This window comes from Haliotis rubra, unplaced genomic scaffold, assembly GCF_003918875.1.
Source record: "Haliotis rubra isolate DU_JTF1 unplaced genomic scaffold, ASM391887v1 Scf139, whole genome shotgun sequence".
In the NCBI taxonomy this organism is placed as follows: domain Eukaryota; kingdom Metazoa; phylum Mollusca; class Gastropoda; order Lepetellida; family Haliotidae; genus Haliotis; species Haliotis rubra.
The window spans coordinates 1,211,122-1,232,808 of record NW_025765325.1 but is presented as its reverse complement, the minus strand read 5'-3'; the positions used below and the strand labels follow the sequence as shown (position 1 = coordinate 1,232,808).

Sequence of the window (21,687 nt, the reverse complement as noted above, 5' to 3'; positions counted from 1 at the left end):
TGTTTATTAGGTACTTGAGTTGCCCTTTGTTTGTCTAAGTCTGAGTCTATGGTATTCGTTGTAGGTTATTGTGTTTGTTTAATGTTGGTGAACCGTGACCAGCATCAATGCTCCCGCAATCCATATACAAAGGTGACCTTTGGATGTTGCCGGGCCGTTCGTATTTACGTCCAAATATAGCTATGTCTATAATTATACATTGCAGTAGAGTTGGGTATGTATTACTAGTTCAGTGTGTGTGTCGTTATACCCTGCTAGTTTTGGGAAGATGCTCATCAACCTCGGCCATACAGCTGGAGTATTCACAACACGGGTAACGTGATGTGTGTTTCAATTTATATTCAACTAGCTATTGTACTCAGTTACAAGCACTTGCCGTCCGCACAGATGGTACGGAATATGAATTATTGTGTTACTCTATGCCACACTAAGCAAAATTGTAATTATGTGGAGGTGATACATAATGGACTCTGGAGAGAGAAGGGTGGTAGGTGAGGAGAAGAGATAGATAGATACATAGATAGATAGATAGATGATGCATGGATGTATAGAAGGATAGGTATATAGATAGATAGATGGAGGGATAGACGGACCGACAGACAAAGAGACAGACAGAGAAACAGACGGAGGGACGGATGGATGGATGGATGGATGGGTGGGTGGGTAGGTGTAATGAAATTGTGTGGTCCTAGTGTAGGGCAGTTAGTATGGTGGCTGGGTCCTTTGTCTGTTTTGGACGTACTTATTGTACGAGAACATCAGTTGGGCCAACTCTATCCTCCTCCTCCTCATCATCATCTTAATTATTGTTGTTGCTCATATCATAGATGAATGAGGAGGGTATGTACTCCTGGGTGGTGCTGGGTGCTTCCTTCACCACGCTGCTGATTGGACCAAGTATCACCTACGCCACTGGCGTGTTCCTCGTCGCCATGTTGAAGGAGTTTGAAGAGGACTTGGTTCTTACAACCTGGGTAGGATCGACTTTCGGCTGCATGTTCGCCCTAGCAGGTACGGTCTGCAATACAACGTACGTAAACATGTTATTATTGAATCCTGATTGGTCATGTATATGTTTGTGTAGTTGGTTGTAATAGAAGTTTGTTTCAGCATTTCAACTAAATTACACAGAAAGGTACGAACCCAAAACAGTCCCTTATATATCTGTTCCTTATAAGTCTGTTTGTAGTTAACTGTATGTGACGGATTATGACCACGTTCAACTACCTTGTAAAAACGAAACGACGACATTTAAATATTTTTTTTCACATTTAATGATTGTTCGTCTTCAGATATATTGATAAAGCAGTAGGGACGGCAACTGTATTGCATTCTTCTCCAGTTGAATGACGTTGAAGCTGCACGATTAATTTTGTTAGCACAGTCTTGACTTCAAAGGCTGCAGTCCCGGACTTAAGTCTTCAGGTTTTCATGAAATATCTGCAGTTCCTCATGACATATAAATCATGACTTACATTCACAGCAGCAAGAAGTCTGAAACTTTAGGCCCAACCCCGGGGCCTACAGAACGGCGCTTATTTCAAGCACTAGTTCCCCAGAATCGTCATCAGAATAATAAGCTTTGCTGTAAAACATATCTTAAGAATCTGGCCAACAAACTCCAGTCATTAACATCCTGAGCATGAATCCATGCAGTTGTTAAAGGATGACATGCAGAAAACCAAACCAGCGACCTAACCAATCCACCAAGTTACTTACATCGAATTAGTTGCAGTGTTCAGTTGAGAGTAAAGCAGTTATCCGAATTTGCGATACCAATTATTTGACTATGTAAGTATCGCCCCTTTATGAAAACAGCAACATATTCACATGAATATATCCCGGTTAGCATATTAAAGGTTTGCATGCGTTCACAAAGTATCAAAGTATTTAACTCGTCTTACCGTTTACAGGTCCAGTTGCCAGCGTGATAATCAACATGTTCGACTGTAGAACGTGTGTGGTGATGTCTGGTGTCTTGATGATGACTGGGTTTGCGACAAGTTTTCTGGTGACAGACATAAGATTCTTGTTTCTGACATTTTCCTTAGTAGCAGGTAAGTAACTTGTGTCATTAGGTTGTGCCATATTATCCGTGTACTCTGTGGTAATGTTAGTGGCAGGTTTGATTGTAGTGATACCGTGCAGTGCCATATTGAATGAGTTCTCAACGTACCATGTGTTAATGTTTGTAACAGGTGGGTGTTCTCTATCATCGTCTATTGTCATGTTAACTGTGTAATCTACGCCCAGTATCTATGCTTGTCACCAGATAGTAGTTATATAGAGCCATTGTATAATGTCATATTAACTGTATAATCTACGTCTGGTGTCTATGTTGTCAGGTGTAGGTGACCAGTGTTAATGTGTTGTGTCATGTTAACCGTGTAATGTACGTCTGGTGTCTATGTTGTCAGGTGTAGGTGACCAGTGTTATTGCATTGTGTCATGTTAACTGTGTAATCTACGTCTGGTGTCTATGTTGTCAGGTGTAGGTGACCAGTGTAATGTGTTGTGTCATATTAACTGTGTAATCTACATCTGGTGTCTATGTTGTCAGGTGTAGGTGACCAGTGTAAATGTGTTGTGTCATGTTAACTGTGTAATCTACGACTGGCGTCTATGTTGTCAGGTGTAGGTGACCAGTGTTAATGTGTTGTGTCATGTTAACTGTGTAATCTACGACTGGTGTCTATGTTGTCAGGTGTAGGTGACCAGTTTTATTGCATTGTGTCATGTTAACTGTGTAATCTACGTCTGGTGTCTATGTTGTCAGGTGTAGGTGACCAGTGTTAATGTGTTGTGTCATGTTAACTGTGTAATCTACGACTGGCGTCTATGTTGTCAGGTGTAGGTGACCAGTGTTAATGTGTTGTGTAATGTTAACTGTGTAATCTACGACTGGCGTCTATGTTGTCAGGTGTAGGTGACCAGTGTTAATGTGTTGTGTCATGTTAACTGTGTAATCTACGACTGGTGTCTATGTTGTCAGGTGTAGGTGACCAGTGTTATTGCATTGTGTAATGTTAACTGTGTAATGTACGTCTGGTGTCTATGTTGTCAGGTGTAGATGACCAGTTTTATTGCATTGTGTCATGTTAACTGTGTAATGTACGTCTGGTGTCTATGTTGTCAGGTGTAGGTGATCAGTGTTATTGCATTGTGTCATATTAAATGTGTAATGTACATCTGGTGTATGGTAAGTACCTTTGTTTAGTAGAGTTCACATTCAACCACACTTTTATTTTGTTCAGCAAAATTATTATTAAGGGTATGGACACCGTCTTGCTCTTTCAGTGTGACCTGTCTCCAATTGATAAACCAATTTTCGACTTGGAGGGTTTGATGTATAGGGACACAATGTACATGTATAGCAATATGTGCGTTACAGGCTGGATCTGAATGTACTTAGGGCTGTGCCATTATTCAAAGTAATTGCCTACAGTACATACATCAGAAATGATACATGGAATGTTTTGCTGAATATTATAGCTATGATGGACAGAATATCATTAAAACGCCCGCATGTTATCAGGAATGAGAGGGTCACTGTAACTTGATAATGCCCCTGAATTGCCTGACGACGGGCCATTATCACGCCCGATTATACACGAAAACCAGAAGTCATATTTTCTGGAATGACACCACTAACTTCCTATAGCTGCGTTTGATTGTCACAGGTTACTGGGATACATGTGGCTAACTCGGACAGTTCTAGAAGTAAATAAGTGATTGAGTATGGTTTTACGCCGTTTTAGCAATATTTCACCAATATGACGGCTGGGCACACCTTTAATGGGCTTCACAATGTGTATCCATGTTAAGAGTCGAACTCGGGGCTTTGGCGTGACGTGCCAATGCTTTAACTACTGCTGCTAACATTAACTTAACATTTGGGGAGTTGGGAGTAAAGCCCCATTGAACAGTACTCCAGTTACACCACGGGGCATCAGCTTAATCTGCAGCTGTGAGTACAGCCTGATGGGATACGGATCTCGGATGTTTATCACTTGGTTAAATCCATGAGTGCGGGCATGGTGTTGAAAATTCAAGAGCGATAATTCCGGAGAACCAATACTCGAAACCGTGGCATACACAAGGGAAGCAACTTTTCATCGGATTTAATGACGGGGCCACTTGCCCATTGATTATGGGGGAAAAAGTTTGTTTTCAAGTGATCTTTTGGGGATTTTGTTGTTTTAGCTGAATGATGTACATATGGAATCCTAGAAGGGACATTGTCGCTATGTCGCATTGTCGCGTTGTCAAAAACAAGTAAAGTGAGGCAAAATAAACCAAAACGCAACACGCAACATCGCGACAACGCGACATTTCGCCCATTTGTCGCGATGTCGCGTGTCGCGTTTTGAATCATATTTTTCTATTCCTCCAAAGGGCGACATGCGACACAGCGACAATTTTCAAGGTCAAAATATGTCGCGTTGTCGCGCGTCGCCCTATCTAAGATGTGTAAAAAGAAGCCTAAAAATCCACTAAAACGCGACACGCGACAATGCGACATATTATATATCGCATTGTCGCGTGTCGCGTTTTCGCCCTTTTCGATTACCGGCGCGCATGCGTAGAAAGTCAATGAGTCTACGCATGCGCAGGAAATATTATACTCTATTTCACACTTCAGTGGTCTTTTGTTACCTCCAATGGTTTTTACAATGAAGTAGTACGCGTAATGATAATGGGGGCTTCTTTTCTTGAACTTAATGGAAATCTTTCATTGTTGCTTTGAAAATTATTGTATATATTGTAAATGTATTTGGCCAATCAAGTGTGTTTTAGCAGCAAGACAAATTATTAGCGCTACTAATCATTGTAATCACGGCACACGGTGGCTCTGTCATTCAAGGCGGGGCAATTTGCTGTGCAGAGTTGTGTCTCTTAGTCACACCAGAAAACAATGATCATAGGTTCTAATCCCAGTACCATACACACTCATCACTTTGGACATTTCACCCATATCAAGGTCACAGGTTGTGAAAAAACTCAAATATTGTTAAAATTCAGGCCACATCGGGAGAAACATCAAGTGATGTCCACGAATGGGTCACTATGTTCCACAGTGTGGCTCCTCAGAGAGATTCTTGGTACAGTCCTGTCCGACGCTGATGAACTTGTTCAGCCAGCAGTGGATGGATACCAGGTAGAATGAGATGGTAATATCACTTAACCATCCAGCACCTCAAATACAGTTTTGGTCGACTTTGAACGTGATATTCTTCTTGGGAAAACGCCATACAAATGGAATGTTATGATTATGATTTTAAAAGCGGTCAAATCGCTTGGCAGAGTTGCGTACCCCATGGAGTGCCAGAAATCAACCCTCGCTCGCTCGCTCCTTCCCTCCCTCCCTCCCTCCACTCCACTCCCCGCTCCACTCACTCACTCACTCCACTCCACTCCACTCCACTCCACTCCACTCCGCTCCGCTCCCTCCGCCCACTCCACTCCACTCCACTCCACTCCACTCATCTCCACCCACCCACCCACTCCACCCACTCTACTCTACTCTACTCTTCTACTCTACTCTACTCTGCTCTACTCTGCCTCTCCTCTGCTCTAATCTACTCTAATCTACTCTACTCTACTCCACACCACTTCGCTCCACTCCACTCACGCACTCACTCACTCATTCCACTCCACTCCGCTCCCCTCACATACTCACTCATTCCGCTCCACTCCGCTCTACTCCACTCCGCATCCCCCCCAACTCCACTCCGCTCACTGACTCACTTCTCTCACTCACTCATTCCACTCCACTCCACTCCGCTTTATGACTCACTTCTCTCACTCACTCATTTCGCTCCGCTCCACTCCCCCCACTCACTCACTCCCCTCCCCGCTCCACTCACTCACTCACTCCGCTCCACTCCGCTCACTCACTCCGCTCACTCACTCCACTCCGCTCTACTCCACTCCGCTCCAATCCAATCCAATCCAATCCAATACAATCCAAACATCGAAAAGTAATCATGCTTGTGATAGTTTATAAAATCCGCCGTAACTAATAAAACGCGACACGCGACAATGCAACAACGCGACATTTTGATGAAATGTCGCGTTGTCGCGTCGCGTGTCGCGCTCTGTTAAAAAATATTGACTATAGTATGTATTATAACGTATTTGACTAAAACGCGACATCGCGACAATGCGACAACGCGACATTTTGATGAAATGTCGCGTTGTCGCGCGTCGCGTCGCGCTTTGTTAAAATATTGAGTATAGTATGTATTATAACGTATTTGACTAAAACGCGACACGCGACAATGCGACAACGCGACATTTTGATGAAATGTCGCGTTGTCGCGCGTCGCGTGTCGCGCTTTGTTAAAATATTGAGTATAGTATGTATTATAACGTATTTGACTGAAACTGCTACGCGCGACGCGACAATGCGACAACGCGACATTTTGATGAAATGTTGCGTTGTCGCATTGTCGCGCGTCGTGCTTTGTTAAAATATTGACTATAGTATGTATTATAACCACAGGGGTTCGAATCACTGTTTGGCCTCTCTTCGATAAACATCGACAGTTTCCGTGGATATTTTAATGACTCGGAAACAGAAAACGGCTCAGCCTGGTTCCCAGGGTCTGCTGCCCTAACGCTTCCACACTGAAAAAGCCATTTATTATCTAATTCTTTTCTTATGTATTATGAGGAAATAATTGATAAAGTTCAAACCATTGTTTTTTAACTGCGGGTGTGCTTGTAAAATTATCGGCTCTCAGTAACATAATACAGAAAAATATATTCCTTATCTTGAGTTACTTTGGTCCATATAATTTGTAATAAAATTAAACAGATCCTTCCATGTACACACTTTTTTTCGAAGAATGTTTTCTGAATCGGTTTGTAAAACAACATGAAAAGGTTTTACCAATATTATTCAGAAATGTTTATGATTAAAATAAACATGGGGAATCAAATGATCTGTACAGAAAACATTCATAATTATACTGCTGAATACAAAGAATTTGACCCACTATTTTACTAAAATGAATATATAAAAAATACACAGTATGATCATTATGCTAATACACTACCATAAAAATACATACATTGCCTTAAAAGTACATATATTTGAAGATTAACATTTAATACAGATGTACATTCCGCTATTTGAGCTTTTTTACCACTGAAACTTGTCCTGAGTACTGTAGTTTTTATGGCTTGAAGCCAGTATCAGTGTATACATTTGGTATACATGTATACTCTCCCAAAAAAGAAACGCATATAGGAATTTCAACTGTATTTTTATGTTTATTTTGAAACATCTTGTAGGCTTTATGAGTCAATGAAATATAGCGAAATTGCACACTGGGAATGCAGACTTATCCGTCTTTGGCACCAACTCGAGGAAAGTCATTTTGAGTGTCACATGGAGACGTGTGGTGGCGCTGAAGTCAATACCTCGTGTGACCACCGTGGGCATCCAGAACTGCACGGCATCGCCTCGGCATCGAACGAATTAGTCTCAGAATCTCGTGTTGCCCAATCGCAGCCCACTCTGCCTGTAGTGCCTGTGCGAGTTGCTGAAGTGTCTGGGGCTGAGGGTTACGGCGTCGCGACCGTCTGTCCTGGGCATCCCACAGATGTTCGATCGGGTTTAAGTCCGGTGATCTTGTCGGCCGAATCTGTCCACCTGGGGAACGCAAGCGTGGGAGAAACGTTCACGTCGACGTCTGTACACCCGCATTCTTCCATCGCGTCGTTCCAATATTGATTATTTTGAGCATGATAACCCTGGTGATATTAGAATAGATCTGATACATGTTAATAATCATATAATTTGATATCAGCAATTATTCAGCAGTTAACAAGTTTGATTAAATGCTACAATGGAGTCTTTTTGCGTTACTTTATTATACTTTAGGGCTGTGTATACAAACATATTTCAACACATAATCAGTGATTTTACATTGAATTTTGGAGAATGACAGTGCTCTGAATTTGTTAGCCAGTTCACTATTGATATTTGTTTTAAATTGAAATTGTATGGTTTGTATCTAGAAATCTGGGTATTGTGTTAACACCTATCCTTATTTGGACTAAAGCACTAACTACTCTTGGTGTAGAGATTGAAAAGGCTATTATGACATTGTACAGATATTAAAAGAAAGTTGGAAATATACCATGTCCAGATTTATTTAAGATATTTAGGGCTCCTTGCCTCTAGGCAGGAGACCTATTGTAATCGTTCATGTTTTAATTATTATTATTATTATTATTATTATTTATTATTCCGCCGTATTTTGTACCAGCCCTACAAAGAGCACAAGTGACAGAATCGCTTGAGAAAGGTCACCTAGATGTGTAGATATTCCCCATTAAAATCTCAATGCTCTAGGCCCAATAGCAAAGGGCAGATAATTCAAAATAATTCTAAAAATTCAATTTCAAAAGCAAGTATGTGCAAAACTTACTGATCTAATAAGTGCCAAAGTTCTTGAGCAGATGCGCAATCAAAATGCCTACAATTTTGCTTGGACGGGTCAAGTCGCTAAAATGTACCGTTTGGCAGTTATATTTGTTTAACTGATGTCCAGTACGATTGTGCAAATTCTGCACAAAAAGTGCCAGGGTGCCGTTCCACTAACCGATCTTACCTAAGATCAATCTTAGCAAGTTACGCCAATTTTCAATCGTCTTAGCTAAAAGTTACACCCGTTCCACTACCCGATCTTAGGCCGATCGTAGCCGGTCCCGATCTTACGATCCGATCCAAGCTTAGATCGAGACTCTTTATTGCGAGAGATAGAGGAATGCGAGGCACGAGTTATCTCCCTTTGCATAGTCTAGCAAATGATGGAAGTAGTTTACGAACCAACTGAGTGAGTGAGTGAGTTTAGATTTACGCCGCACTCAGCAATAGTCCAGCTATATGGCGGCGGTCTGTAAATAATCGAGTCTGGACCAGACAATCCAGTGATCAACAGCATAAGCATCGATCTGCGCAGTTGGGAACCGATGACATGTGTCAACAAAGTCAGCGAGCCTGACCACCCGATCCCGTTAGTCGCCTCTTACGACAAGCATGGGTTATTGAAGTTCAATATTCTAACCCGGGCCTTCATGGGTATTTTTCCAACCATGTGTAAACGTGGAGAAAAAACCTAGAGCAACTATTAGGGTAGTGAGCACCTTGGTTTCAGGTGCAAGTGCGTGTGAACGCTGGGTATCAGGCATAATATAATAATAATTAATGCATATTTATAGTGCGCCTATTCCACATCCTGGGGCATGCTCAAAGCGCTATGTACAGATAATTTACACGAGAGTATTTACAGCCGAGATTATAAGTAATATACTGAGAACAGCTGGTTTTAAGTCTGGACTTTAAAAATGTCAATTGTGTCAGAGCTTTTAATATGTGCCTGAACCTTGTCAATCAGCGTGAGGAGGCATCCTCTATAACGTATGTAGAATCTGTCAGTGGTCTTGAATAACACACGGCCTGGCCTGCCTTTAGAATCCCCCACCAAATAAGCGCACGTGAAATCAAACATATTTGTATCTTTTTTGTTTCAGAACATTGTTCACTTCACGGCTGTCGTTATTCCTAACCATGACGTTGCAATATTGTTGTACAAATGTGTTACACCGACTCGCTCGGTTGTGTTCCCATGACGACAGTGGTCAGACTGGCCTGACATTTGTAAGGCTTCAGTGCAGTGTTTGTTTACATCACAGAAATATACAAATTCATTTCATGGGGGATTTTAGGGGACGCTCACGGTGAAATGCTCGCTCTAATTTTTCACATAGAATAGGAAAGCCACCATTTTGGTTTCTCTACGATTGATTTTAGCTATCCTAAGTTGGTCATGAGCAACTTAGACTTTGAATCTTAACTTTACGATTGACTTATGTAAGATTGGTTAGTGGAACGGTACGCCGATCGTAACGTCACGCTAAGATTAGGATTTTAGGGGTTTACGATTGGCATAGGGCTAAGATCGGTTAGTGGAACGGCTCCCCAGCTAACACAAAACGTTTCTAAAACGTTTTCTAGTGGTTTCTCCTGGAAATGTTTCATGAAAACGTTTTGATAATGTTTTTGAACCTTTTTTTTTGAACGTTATTTTGAAACGTTGTGAAAGCGTTTCGAGTAACGTTATTAAAACGTTATCAAGAAACAACATCCAAACTTCTACACACCAACGTTTTAGAAACGTTATTAAAACATTGGCGAAGGTTTTCCTAAAGTTTGATTGAAACCAAATCACAACGTTATAAGATCGTTAATGGAACATTTTAAGGTTACATTTTCCTGATAAGAATGTCTCCGTTCACTACAGGAATGTACATTAACTTGAAAATAATGGTCATGAAATTACACCTGTACAAAAATATTTATGAGAAAACTTGAAAACTGTTGTGAACATTTTGTCAAGTGGAATAGTATGTCATGTGTTTCATTACTATCATTTATTTCTGTACCGTACTGTTTACTACAGATCCAACATTGTATTGTAAATATTATCCCCGTTTAATGCCGTGCGTTTAAGTTCAGCTTTTTCTGCGTGGACAACTTGCTATCTTTTGTATGGTGTCAGCTTACATGAATGTTCCCAGATACTTTATCAGGTCAGAGCAGGAACCCGGGCATTCAAAATCGGAATCTGTACATAACAGGCGGGAAGTTCCATCACATTGCTGGATGTAGAAGACGGTACATTTTACTCTAGCGACAAGACGACAGTTTTCTAAAAGGAGGTATGTATATTCACATTATTGTTCTTCAGTCAAATTCTATATCTTGCCTTGTGAACGTTCATCCTTTGTTTGTAACTGTACGTATTCCTATGATGTTTTCTCAATATATGTGTGATAGATATTACTTGTGGCATACAATCTTTACCCAAGCAAAATGAGATAGCCTGTTTATATATGTTTGCAGAGTGTAAATTAATAAATGCACATTCATATCCAAACTATGTCATTGAAAGTGTATCTGTGTTTTGCAATAATGCAATGAGTACCGCGTTATCAATTAAATTACAAAGAAACGTCGACTATTAACGTAACTATAATATTACCATTTATTAAAATGACCAAAGTGTAGATATGTGTTCAAATATATAGGAATTTTCTTGTTTCTTCTGTCCTGTATCCAATCTGCTGACACAAATTTTAATACGTAGACACCTTTGCTTATCAGCGATGTACAGAAATCTGGGATAATATTACATTCGAGTCGGTGACCTGTGCCTTGTTATTTTATAGCAACAATACGTCACTCCTAACAACCTGACCATGATTTCACAACAAATGTCAGCCCCTACATAAGTAAATGTAGTATGCGACTTTTATACAAGAGACGAAGATGTGTGTCATTAAGAAATATTTTAAATAAAAGTTCATCTTGCCAATAAAATGCAACTTATCATTTATAACTTGGGCCAAACAAGAAATAAACAATTCAGTTCCGTAAAAACTATTGTGAGTAACAACTTCCTTATGTAAATGATCCCCGTATTTCTGGGAAAGTATCACAATATAATCAGATGAAATCAATTTTGCACAATTTGACAAATTGTAATTTGTTGGTAATAAATTCTATTGTATATGATTAATGGTCTACTGAGGTTGATTGATCAAGTATATTTATTTTGTATGGATAACACTGGTGGAATTTGTACTCTCAACATAGTTTCCACGACACAGGAAACATTATGTAGCAGTAATTTAGCATCATCAAGAGTGAAGTATTGCGAATATTTCAGAATTTCTTTAGGTGTTTATTTCAGAAGCCAACACAGACGCAAGAAAAAGCTCGATGGCAAAGATTAATCGATTATCTTCCATATGTATTGATGAAATGAAGTATCTTTAAAACATATTATTGGTTTGTTTTCATTTTCACTAATAATAACGGATGACACGATTAACAAATTTACTTTACGTGTATGTATTTTATTTGAACGGGATCCAAAACACTTGGTGTTGGTAAACTAGCCTTGCAACGATATCAGAAGCATTTATAACGATTCGCTCCCGTGTCAAAAAACGTGTTCTGGCTGCGTTTGGGGCGATTTCTAGCCCTCAAATACAATTCAAACACCCGTAACTCTGAAACCAACCGTCCGATTTCGACCAAAATGTACCCGTACAAGTGGGCTATTAGTTTTGATTATAACTTACGATTGCAGTAATGTATCTCCAAAGACAACAGAGGGACAAGTGAAATTATATTTTCCACATTTTAGTTGCTATCTTCATCGGTTCTCTAGAGAACACAATGAAAGTTAGCCGTATGTATCTCAAACGTTAGCTGATCAGTTTCTGTTCTTCGGTGCATGTGAAAAGTATCACCGTTTGGTACATATCTTCTTCATGATTGTTAGAGGTAATTAAGATAGATGTTTGAACAAAGGGTTCTTCTGTTTTGAGATTCATGATACCCAAGTGATATTTTCTAATCTAAGAAAAAAGGTTTGGTGATGAATTTATCGGAAACTTAAAGACCTTCCAGTACTTCCAGTCGAAGAGCATTCGACTAGCAGTGATATGATTAATATTAACTAAAACTATTACTACTTTCATCAGTTATGTGACAGACACAATAGGCTAGATAGAACTAAAGCCAAGGAGCCTACATCGTTGCTTGCAACTATATTTGATGCTATGATTGTTCCTATGGTGTGTTATGGTGCAGAGGTATATGGTACCTCCTTCTTATTGAACTATTGAAGATGTTCAGTATAAAATGTATAAATGGTTTCTCAAAACAATGGTATGGTTTGGGGAGAATGTGGCACAGCCCCTCTCCAATTTGTCAACACCACAAGGGCTATTAAGTATTGGTGCAGGCTACTGCATTTGGATGAATGCAGACTGCCAATACTACCTAATGGATGACTCTGGCTGTACCACATGGGCTACTCATATTAAAGATATTCTGTTTAGACCTGGATTTGAATATGTGTGGTTAACACAAGATGTGGGAAAAGTGAATATATATATTCTCCTTTTTAAACCATGATTATTTAACAACCTACAACTATCATGGTGTTGTTCTATCAACAGTTTATCTGATTCCTTCTATTTATATTCCATAATGTGTCCGTTTCCGATTACATAAAAACAACTTTATCTGTATCTAGAGTGGGATGGGTAATGGGGTACATTCAGTTTTATTTTTATCATAGTCATGTGATTTTACATATCCAGAAAATAACAGACATCACGCAGATGTTGTAATGCTATGGTCACTGAAGATCATTATGTCCATTCCATCACCATGATCAACCTCATGCAAAATGGAAGAATGGAAATGGATGTTATTTTGAAATGATATATGCAAAATGAGTAAAAATAATAAATATATTCTTCTTCACATACATTGTCAAAAATAAAAGGTTGAATTAATCAGTTATGTGTTACACATGTATTAGATCTATTTATTATTGATTACATAATGTTGTAAACAACAATTTTCTAGTTACTATTACTGGGTGTTCAGTTTATTTCCAGCATACAACAGGAGAAAATGGGACCAAATCATCGAATTACACGTCATCAACTATGTTAAAATAAAGATGCTAACTATATTCAATCAATGTGGTCGTTCAGATCCATGTTTTATGTGTACGATTTTGACACAATAGCGAGCTGGCAGGAAATATCAACGCACATGTCGGTGTTGAAAATGGGGTCTTTGTTATTGTAACGATTTTCGTGTCTCGAACCTGCATAAATAACGTTTTTGTAAACGGAAAGATTTACGGAAACTGTCGATGTTTACCGAAGAGAGGCCAGACATTTGTTCAAAGCAGAGGGTAGTGCTAATGCGAGGGTCAGTGTTCAAATATCAAAAGCGGGTAGACAAATTGAATACAATGAGCAGAAAGGTAAAAGAATAACCTACAAGCTCAAAACAATGTTTTGTGAAAAACGTAAGTTTTGATTGAACCGCACGTTAAAATAGTCGGGCTGTCCGGTTTTCGATAAGGTTTTGAGCATCGCGAGTGTCACCCTTTGAGTATTGTATGTAATGAGTGTAGCGGTAGAATTTTCTTAAAAATTCATTTCTTCACCGATCTCGTTCCAATTTGAAATATAAGTTAATCATACCATAAAAAAACAATATACGATTGCAAAAGTCTAGATTTTTATTTGTATTGTCCAAACAGTGATTCGAACTCCTGTGGTTATATAATGCATACTATAATCAATATTTTAACAAAGCGCGACAGGCGACAATGCGACAACGCGACATTTCATCAAAATGTCGCGTTGTCGCGTATCACGTGTCGCGTATAAATACGTTATCATACATACTGTACTCAATATTTTAACAAAACGCGACACGTGACGCACGACAACGCGACAGTCGCGTTTTAGTAAATACGTTATAATACATACTGTACTCAATATTTTAACAAAACAAGACGCGGCGACAACGCGACATTTCATCAAAATGTCGCGTTGTCGCATTGTCGCGTGTCGCGTTTTAGTCAAATACGTTATAATACATACTGTACTCAATATTTTAACAAAGCGCGACACGCGACAATGAACAACGCGACATTTCATCAAAATGTCGCGTTGTCGCATTGTCGCGTGTCGCGTTTTAGTCAAATACGTTATAATACATACTGTACTCAATATTTTAACAAAGCACGAGATGCGACAACGCGACATTTCATCAAAATGTCGCGTTGTCGCATTGTCGCGTGTCGCGTTTTAGTCAAATACGTTATAATACATACTATACTCAATATTTTAACAAAACGCGACACGCGACAATGCGACAACGCGACATTTCATCAAATGTCGCGTTGTCGCATTGTCGCGTCGCGTTTTAGTCAAATACGTTATAATACATACTATACTCAATATTTTAACAAAACGCGACGACGCGACAACGCGACATTTCATCAAAATGTCGCGTTGTCGCATTGTCGTGTCGCGTTTTAGTCAAATACGTTATAATACATACTATACTCAATATTTTAACAAAGCGCGACACGCGACGCGCGACAACGCGACATTTCATCAAAATGTCGCGTTGTCGCATTCTCGTGTGTCGCGTTTTATTAGTTACCGCGGAATTTCAAAACTATTACAAGGATGATTATGTTTAGATGTTTTTAAAGGGCTAAGATACACAGGGATCGAACTCAGAGTAATAATAAATGTGGCCGTGAAGTCTGTGGGTTCAGAGTTCTTGGTTAATGGAATGGATGAGTTGAAACTGGCCATTTTGCTGAAAATTATTATGATTGAGTAGGTGTATGTTTGAAACGATGCAAGTACATGTGTATCGCTTGGTATATTATTATTATTACAAATAATATAGGATTCAAATAGAATTGAAAAACAGACATCACAACACATTATTGTAATGAAATATCTTGCTAATTTACCAAGTTCCCTAAACCTTGAGTGAGTGAGTGAGTGAGGAGTGAAAGGTGAGTGGGATGGAGCGGAGCGGAGAGGGAGGGAGGAGAGGAGGTAGGAGGAGGGAGGAGGAGAGGAGCGGAGAAAGAGGAGAGAGCGGAGAGGAGAGGAGCGGAGAGGAGGAGAGGAGAGGAGGGAGAGGAGAGGAGAGGAGGGGAGAGGGAGAGAGGAGAGGAGAGGAGAGGAGGGAGAGGAGAGAGGAGAGGAGAGGAGAGGGAGGAGGAGAGGAGAGGAGAGGAGGAGGAGAGGAGAGGAGAGGAGAGGAGTGGAGAGGAGGAGGGAGGAGGAGAGGAGGGGGAGAGGAGAGGAGGAGAGGAGAGGAGAGGAGAGGAGAGGAGAGGAGAAGAGAGGAGAGGAGAGGAGAGGAGGGAGAGGAGAGGAGAGGAGGAGAGGAGAGGAGAGGAGGAGGAGGAGAGGCAGAGAGGAGAGGAGCGGGAGAGGAGGGGTGCGGAGAGGGAGGAGAGGAGAGGAGGAGAGGGAGAGGAGAGGAGGAGGAGGAGAGAGAGAGGAGAGGAGAGGAGAGGGAGAGGAGAGGAGAGGAGGAGAGGAGAGGAGAGGAGGGAGAGGAGAGGAGGAGGGAAGAGGAGAGGAGAGGAGAGGAGAGAGGGAGAGGGAGGAGAGGAGGGGTGGAGAAAGAGCGGAGTCGCATTGTCGCGTGTCGCGTTTTAGTCATATGTTATAATACATACTATACTCAATATTGTAACAAAGCGCGACACGCGACAATGCGACAACGCGACATTTCATCAAAATAGTAAATTTTTAGGCTGTTTTTACACATCTTACATAGGGCGACGCACGACAACGCGACATATTTTGACCTTGAAAATTGTCGTTATGTCGCGTGTCGCCCTTTGGAGGAATGAAAAAATATATTATTCAAAACGCAAAACGCGACATCGCGACAATGCGACAAATGGGCGAAATGTCGCGTTTTGTTTAATTTTGCTTGTATTTGAGAGGGCGACAACGCGAGAATGCGACAACGCGACAATGTCCCTTCCAGGATTCCATATGTACATGCTAAAATTGACTTCAAATGCAGCGATGAATATGAAATTATTAAATGTATTACAGATTTGAGCGAAAATGGGCGGCACTTTATTAGTAAGAAACCTTTACAACCTCTATGTTTCAGGTTTGGGCATGTCACTAGCAGGAACTGGAGCAATAGTTGTTCTAGGATACTACTTTCATGAAAATGCAGCCATCGCTTCAAGTATCTGCTTCACCGGAGCGGGAATTGGAATATTTGTTCACCCAGCGCTTGTCCAGTTCCTTCTTGAGACCTACGGATTTCATGGAGCCTATCTTATAATGGGAGGAATAACGTTCCATGCCTGTGCAGCCGGGATGCTAATGCGGCCACCTGTTGCTGAGAGGACAAGAAAACAACATGTCTTGGGTGGTCAAACTCTGAGGAACAAGATTTTGCTTTCAATGTGTGGAACCTCGACGATGATTTTCAGTGTTATTCAAAACGTATCATTCCTACTTTTTGTAGGCGGCATTTTGTGTTTTGCGCTTGCTGTCTCGACACAATATCAGTTTCTCCCTGAATTCTTTATAACACAAGGGTCTACATTAGAAGAAGCATCGTTTGTTGTATCAGCGTCCGGTGTAGGAAGTATCTTCTCGCGATTTCTCGTTGGATTTGCCGCAAGTGACGAGAGGATCGGTGGTGCCACAATATTTTCCTCCATCAACGGGATCATGGCTGTTTTCGCATTCCTTTTACCACTGTTCAAATCATCAACTTATCCAAGAATAGCATATGGAATAATCCTTGGGTTATATACGGGGGGTACGTGGGTTCTTATGGCTACTTTGACTCTGGACATTCTTGATCTTCAAAACTTTGCGACAGGCGTGGGTATCGGAAGGTTCTTGTGTGGCGCTGGCTTCTTGGTTGGCCCTCCCATCGCAGGTAAGAAACAGCATGGAGGATGACCGTTGAATAAATCGTTATGTATTTCCATCAGTACCAACTAACTTCATTCAGATCGATGGATCTAGAAAACACAGGGGAATGACTACGTCCCCTGTACCCCATGACTATCGAATTCCCGAAACGACTTTGCTAATGACATGTCTTCATGATTCTCCCTGGATAGTCTAGTGGTTAAAGCGTTCGCTCGTCACGCCAAAGGCCCGTGTTCGATTCCCCATATGGTCGTGTGTGAAACCTATTTCTAGAGTCATTCGCTGTGATATTGGAACATTGCTAAAAGCAGCGTAAAAACCAACTCACTCTCTCTCTTTATTCCCCTAAAATAATGCTCTGCACCCTACTGTATGGAAATGTCGGTTGCGTCTGGACTATACATCATTAATCTACTATAAAGATCATTTCTCCCTTAATCATAATGTGGGTAATTTTAGGAATCAAATACACGAAAACAGAACTATTACTATCTGAAGTTTGTAACTCATGACTATATTGTGTTTAATTATTCTGACTGACGTTATATTTCAGGGACAATGATGGAACAAAGCGGCGATAACAACAGTGCATTTTTGTTTTCGGGTAGGTCGTGACTTTTACTTATGATGGTGTCTCCGCTGGACAGTCTAGTGATTGATATGATGGACAACGATTCTTGTTGTCATGATACGTTGGCACGCACGAACATTTGATAGTTTTAAATACAAATCTCTGATACCCCATTTATTTCACTTTCCATTGTTAACTGTGAGTGTAGATAAGATTAGGCGTCACATCGGCAATATTTCAGAGAATAATTTCTATATTAAATATACATACATTTTGAAGATAGTGTTTATGGAAACTAACGCCAATCACCTTTGAATGTGTTGGCCCTGAGGACGGCCCTTTCACTGGTGCTATCACTGATTATATCTTCTCGCTGTCGTCATCATCTGATAAATATAATTTCTCTAAAAATTTAACATTTGTCATTGAAGGCTAGGATTTGCCTAGGCAAATCACAATGCAGTGTTTGTATATGAATGGCTTTCTCTTATATGGAATTTCACATCTTATTTACGTTTTGCAGTTCACTCTGAAAAATGCTTCACATATACAGTCTGCCAGTCGAACGGGTTCTTTACGGTGTGTGTGTGTGTGGGTGTGGGGGGGGGGTTTGCCTGGTGGTCACAGCGTTCGGATGTCAAGCTGAAGATCCGGGGTCGATTCCCCTAATTGATACAAAAATTGAATGTATTCAGCCCGTCTCCAGTGAAAGCATAAACTTGCTGGAATATTGCTGAAAGCGGGGTAAAACTCATTCACACTTTTCCAAAGAGGACATTCTGAGATATGAAATTGTAACACTGACCAGTGTTGATGAGATATTCCAGTGAGAGTTCGCTAGCTTTTACTATGTTTCATGTTAGTCCCCTTGTGTTATGAAATGTCATCATTTGTGTCTGTCTGTGCAATTACTGATTATAATTACAAACCAGTTGTTGTAGGGCGTCAGTACACCGTTACACACTTCTTTCATCGTATGTTAGTTGCTCACAAAGCAATATTTCATCAATATGGCGGCGGTCTGAAAAATCGAGTCTGGACCAGATAATCAAGTGATCAACAGCATGAACATCGATCTGTGCAATTGGGATACGATGATAAGTTAGCGAGCCTAAACTCTCGTTAGTTGCCTCTTACGACAAACATTGGTTGCTGAAGACCAATTCTAACCTGGGTCTTCACGGGCCTGCGTCGTTAATACACTGCACCCAACCCCTACACCATTTATATGTCTGTACCAGATCAGTTTTTTGACAATGTCAATACCTTGTACATATTTGGTCGTATAGTAATTTCCGATACATGTTCATGCCCATTACAAATATTTAATTCATATTGCATATACATAACATGCTTTACTATCAGTTACATTAGGACGCTGATAAATGAGACAACTTGGGGATAGAAAAACAAACAAACATGCAAAAATGCTTCTTAAATATTCCATTTGATTTAACATATTCCTTCGCAAAGTGACTCAGGATAATAGGGAATATAATTATTACAATCCAATCATTGAGATAATGAGAATCGATCAACGCAATCTGAAAGACAAATGGCGAGCCTCGGACACCAGATCCCGTTATCAGTCTCTTTACGACTAGCAAGGATTGCTTAAAACTAATTCTAACCGTATTTTCACTGGAGGGATATTTGTCATATCGTCATGTCTATGTACACAGATAACAAATGTTTTCCAACCTCTCATGCTTGCATTGTATGCACTGTTTTATCGTGGATCTTAACGTTGTTTCCAGAGTGCAATGTTCTTCTCGGCAACTGTGTTTGGGTTTCTAATAATTCTGAAGAGGAGAGCCCTGGAACCCTCCTGACACTTCAGGACACCAAGAGCTTCTGACATTGCTGACCTTAAGGACGCTCTAGTGAATGCGAGTGAATGAGTTTGAAACGTACACCGCAACAGTATTGTGACGCTGGAAGGAACATTGTAAAACCACACACACCAAACGCAATTCAGTCATTCTGATTTCTTAAATATTTAACTTACCAACCCTTAGCTACTGTGGATTGTGTATTAAATAATCAGCTTCTCCTATATTCGACATATATTGGTGTGATCCACAAAGACATGCACAATAATATGCTTAGAATCGTACAGTCATACAGAATATTTTTTATGAAGCTTGTTTAAGTGTGATGGGTGGGTGGGGTTTGAGAGGGTGAGTGCTGTTTAGTTATTAAACAAACCAATTCAATATAAAACAAATAATTCTCAGAATTTTATTTTATATAAAATTACAACTTGACTATAGAGAACTAGCAGCCACAATCGATAATGGGGAATTTACGGTGTTTCTACTCTTACATCATTCCCAGCAGGATTTAGGCCATTGACAATACCATAGAGTTGATGTTGATGTGCATCAACACAGATGAGAGTGCCGTAACCAGTGTTGTATGTCATGTATAGATCGTTTCTTTGATGATGTCAATACCTTGTACATATTTGGTCGTGTAATTCCGATACATGTTCATGCCCATTACAAATATTTAATTCATGTGCATACATAACGTGCTTTACTATCAGTTACATTAGGACGCTGATAAATGGAACAACTGGGATGAAAAACAAGTGAAGCATGCAAAAGCTTTTTTAAATATTCCATTTGATTTAACATATTCCTTCGCAAAAGTAGGATAATAGGGAATATGATTATTATTCTGGTCTATTAAATGCTTAAACCATTTTGTTTGAGGTGGTTATTTGTAATGGAGCTGAGCAACTGCTCGCACAAGGTCTGACGCTGCAACTTTGCTCCCCTTTAGTGTTGTGGTTATTTAGTCACACTCTGATTTGATGACAATGGTCGTGTTTACGAATGAAGATCGAGCTTCCGTCCAGATATTTCATCCTCTCGACTTGTTGAGCGTAATAATTTTCAGTTACTGATTTAGTTACTGAACAATCCAGTGTTTCATTTTGAAGGTTGTAATTCTGTTCAGTGAGAACTTCTGAACTATTTCCAACTGTATTCATGTCCATTCCTATGATATTTCTCCGACAGCGTGGTTTTAATTCTTTCTAAGTTTGCTCCTTCGAAACATGCGGTGACGTTCTCAACCCTTCTGTTTGATTACACTCATTAGAATTCAAGCTACATCACGACTGTCTGCAACAACTGAGTCTGGCCAATCCAATCATTGAGATAATGAGAATCGATCAACGCAATCTGAAATATTGAAATGGCGAGCCCGGACACCAGATCCTGCTATCAGTCTCTTTACGACTAGCATGATTGTTTAAAACTGTACTCTAAACCGTATTTTCTCACTGGAGGGATATTTGTCATATTCGTCATGTCTATGTACACAGATAACAAATGGTTTTCCAACCTCTCATGCTTGCATTGTGGTATGCACTGGTTTTATCGTCGACCCTTAACGTTGTTTCAGGTGCAATGTTCTTCGGCAACTGTGTTTGGGTTTCTGTCAACTCTGAAGAGGAGAGCCCTGAACCCTCTGACACACTTCAGGACACAAGAGCTTGCCGATATTGCTGACCTTACGGACGTCGCTCTAGTGAATGCGAGTGAATGAGTTTGGAACGTACACCGCAACAGTATTGTGACGCTGGAAGGAATATTGTAAACCACACACACTAAACTGCAATTCAGTCATTCTTGATTTCTTTTAACATTTAACTTACCTTCAACCCTTAGCTACTGTGGATTGTGTATTGGGCTAATCAGCTTCTCCCATATTCGATATTACATTGTCGGGATCCATAAAGACATGCAATAATAATATGC

The 21,687-nt window shown here is 40.3% G+C and overlaps 1 protein-coding gene across 1 annotated transcript; it reads left to right on the top strand.

Moving 5' to 3' along the window:
* Positions 1-28: 28 nt before the first annotated feature.
* Positions 29-21,438, top strand: LOC124268562 (monocarboxylate transporter 12-like). The gene is made up of 6 exons (XM_046703554.1): positions 29-313; positions 828-1,011; positions 1,914-2,057; positions 16,562-17,350; positions 17,900-17,950; positions 21,332-21,438. The coding sequence occupies exons 1-6, from the start codon at positions 269-271 to the stop codon at positions 21,436-21,438; spliced, it is 1,320 nt and encodes a 439-aa protein (XP_046559510.1). The 5' UTR covers positions 29-268.
* The last annotated feature ends 249 nt before the right edge of the window (positions 21,439-21,687 follow it).

Excerpts from the sequence above, each read along its gene's own strand:
- LOC124268562 (XM_046703554.1), top strand. The coding sequence starts at position 269 with ATGCTCATCAACCTCGGCCATACAGCTGGAGTATTCACAACACGG. Across the intron at positions 314-827 it reads CTGGAGTATTCACAACACGG|ATGAATGAGGAGGGTATGTA; the intron begins GTAACGTGATGT and ends CTCATATCATAG. Across the intron at positions 17,351-17,899 it reads GGTTGGCCCTCCCATCGCAG|GGACAATGATGGAACAAAGC; the intron begins GTAAGAAACAGC and ends GTTATATTTCAG.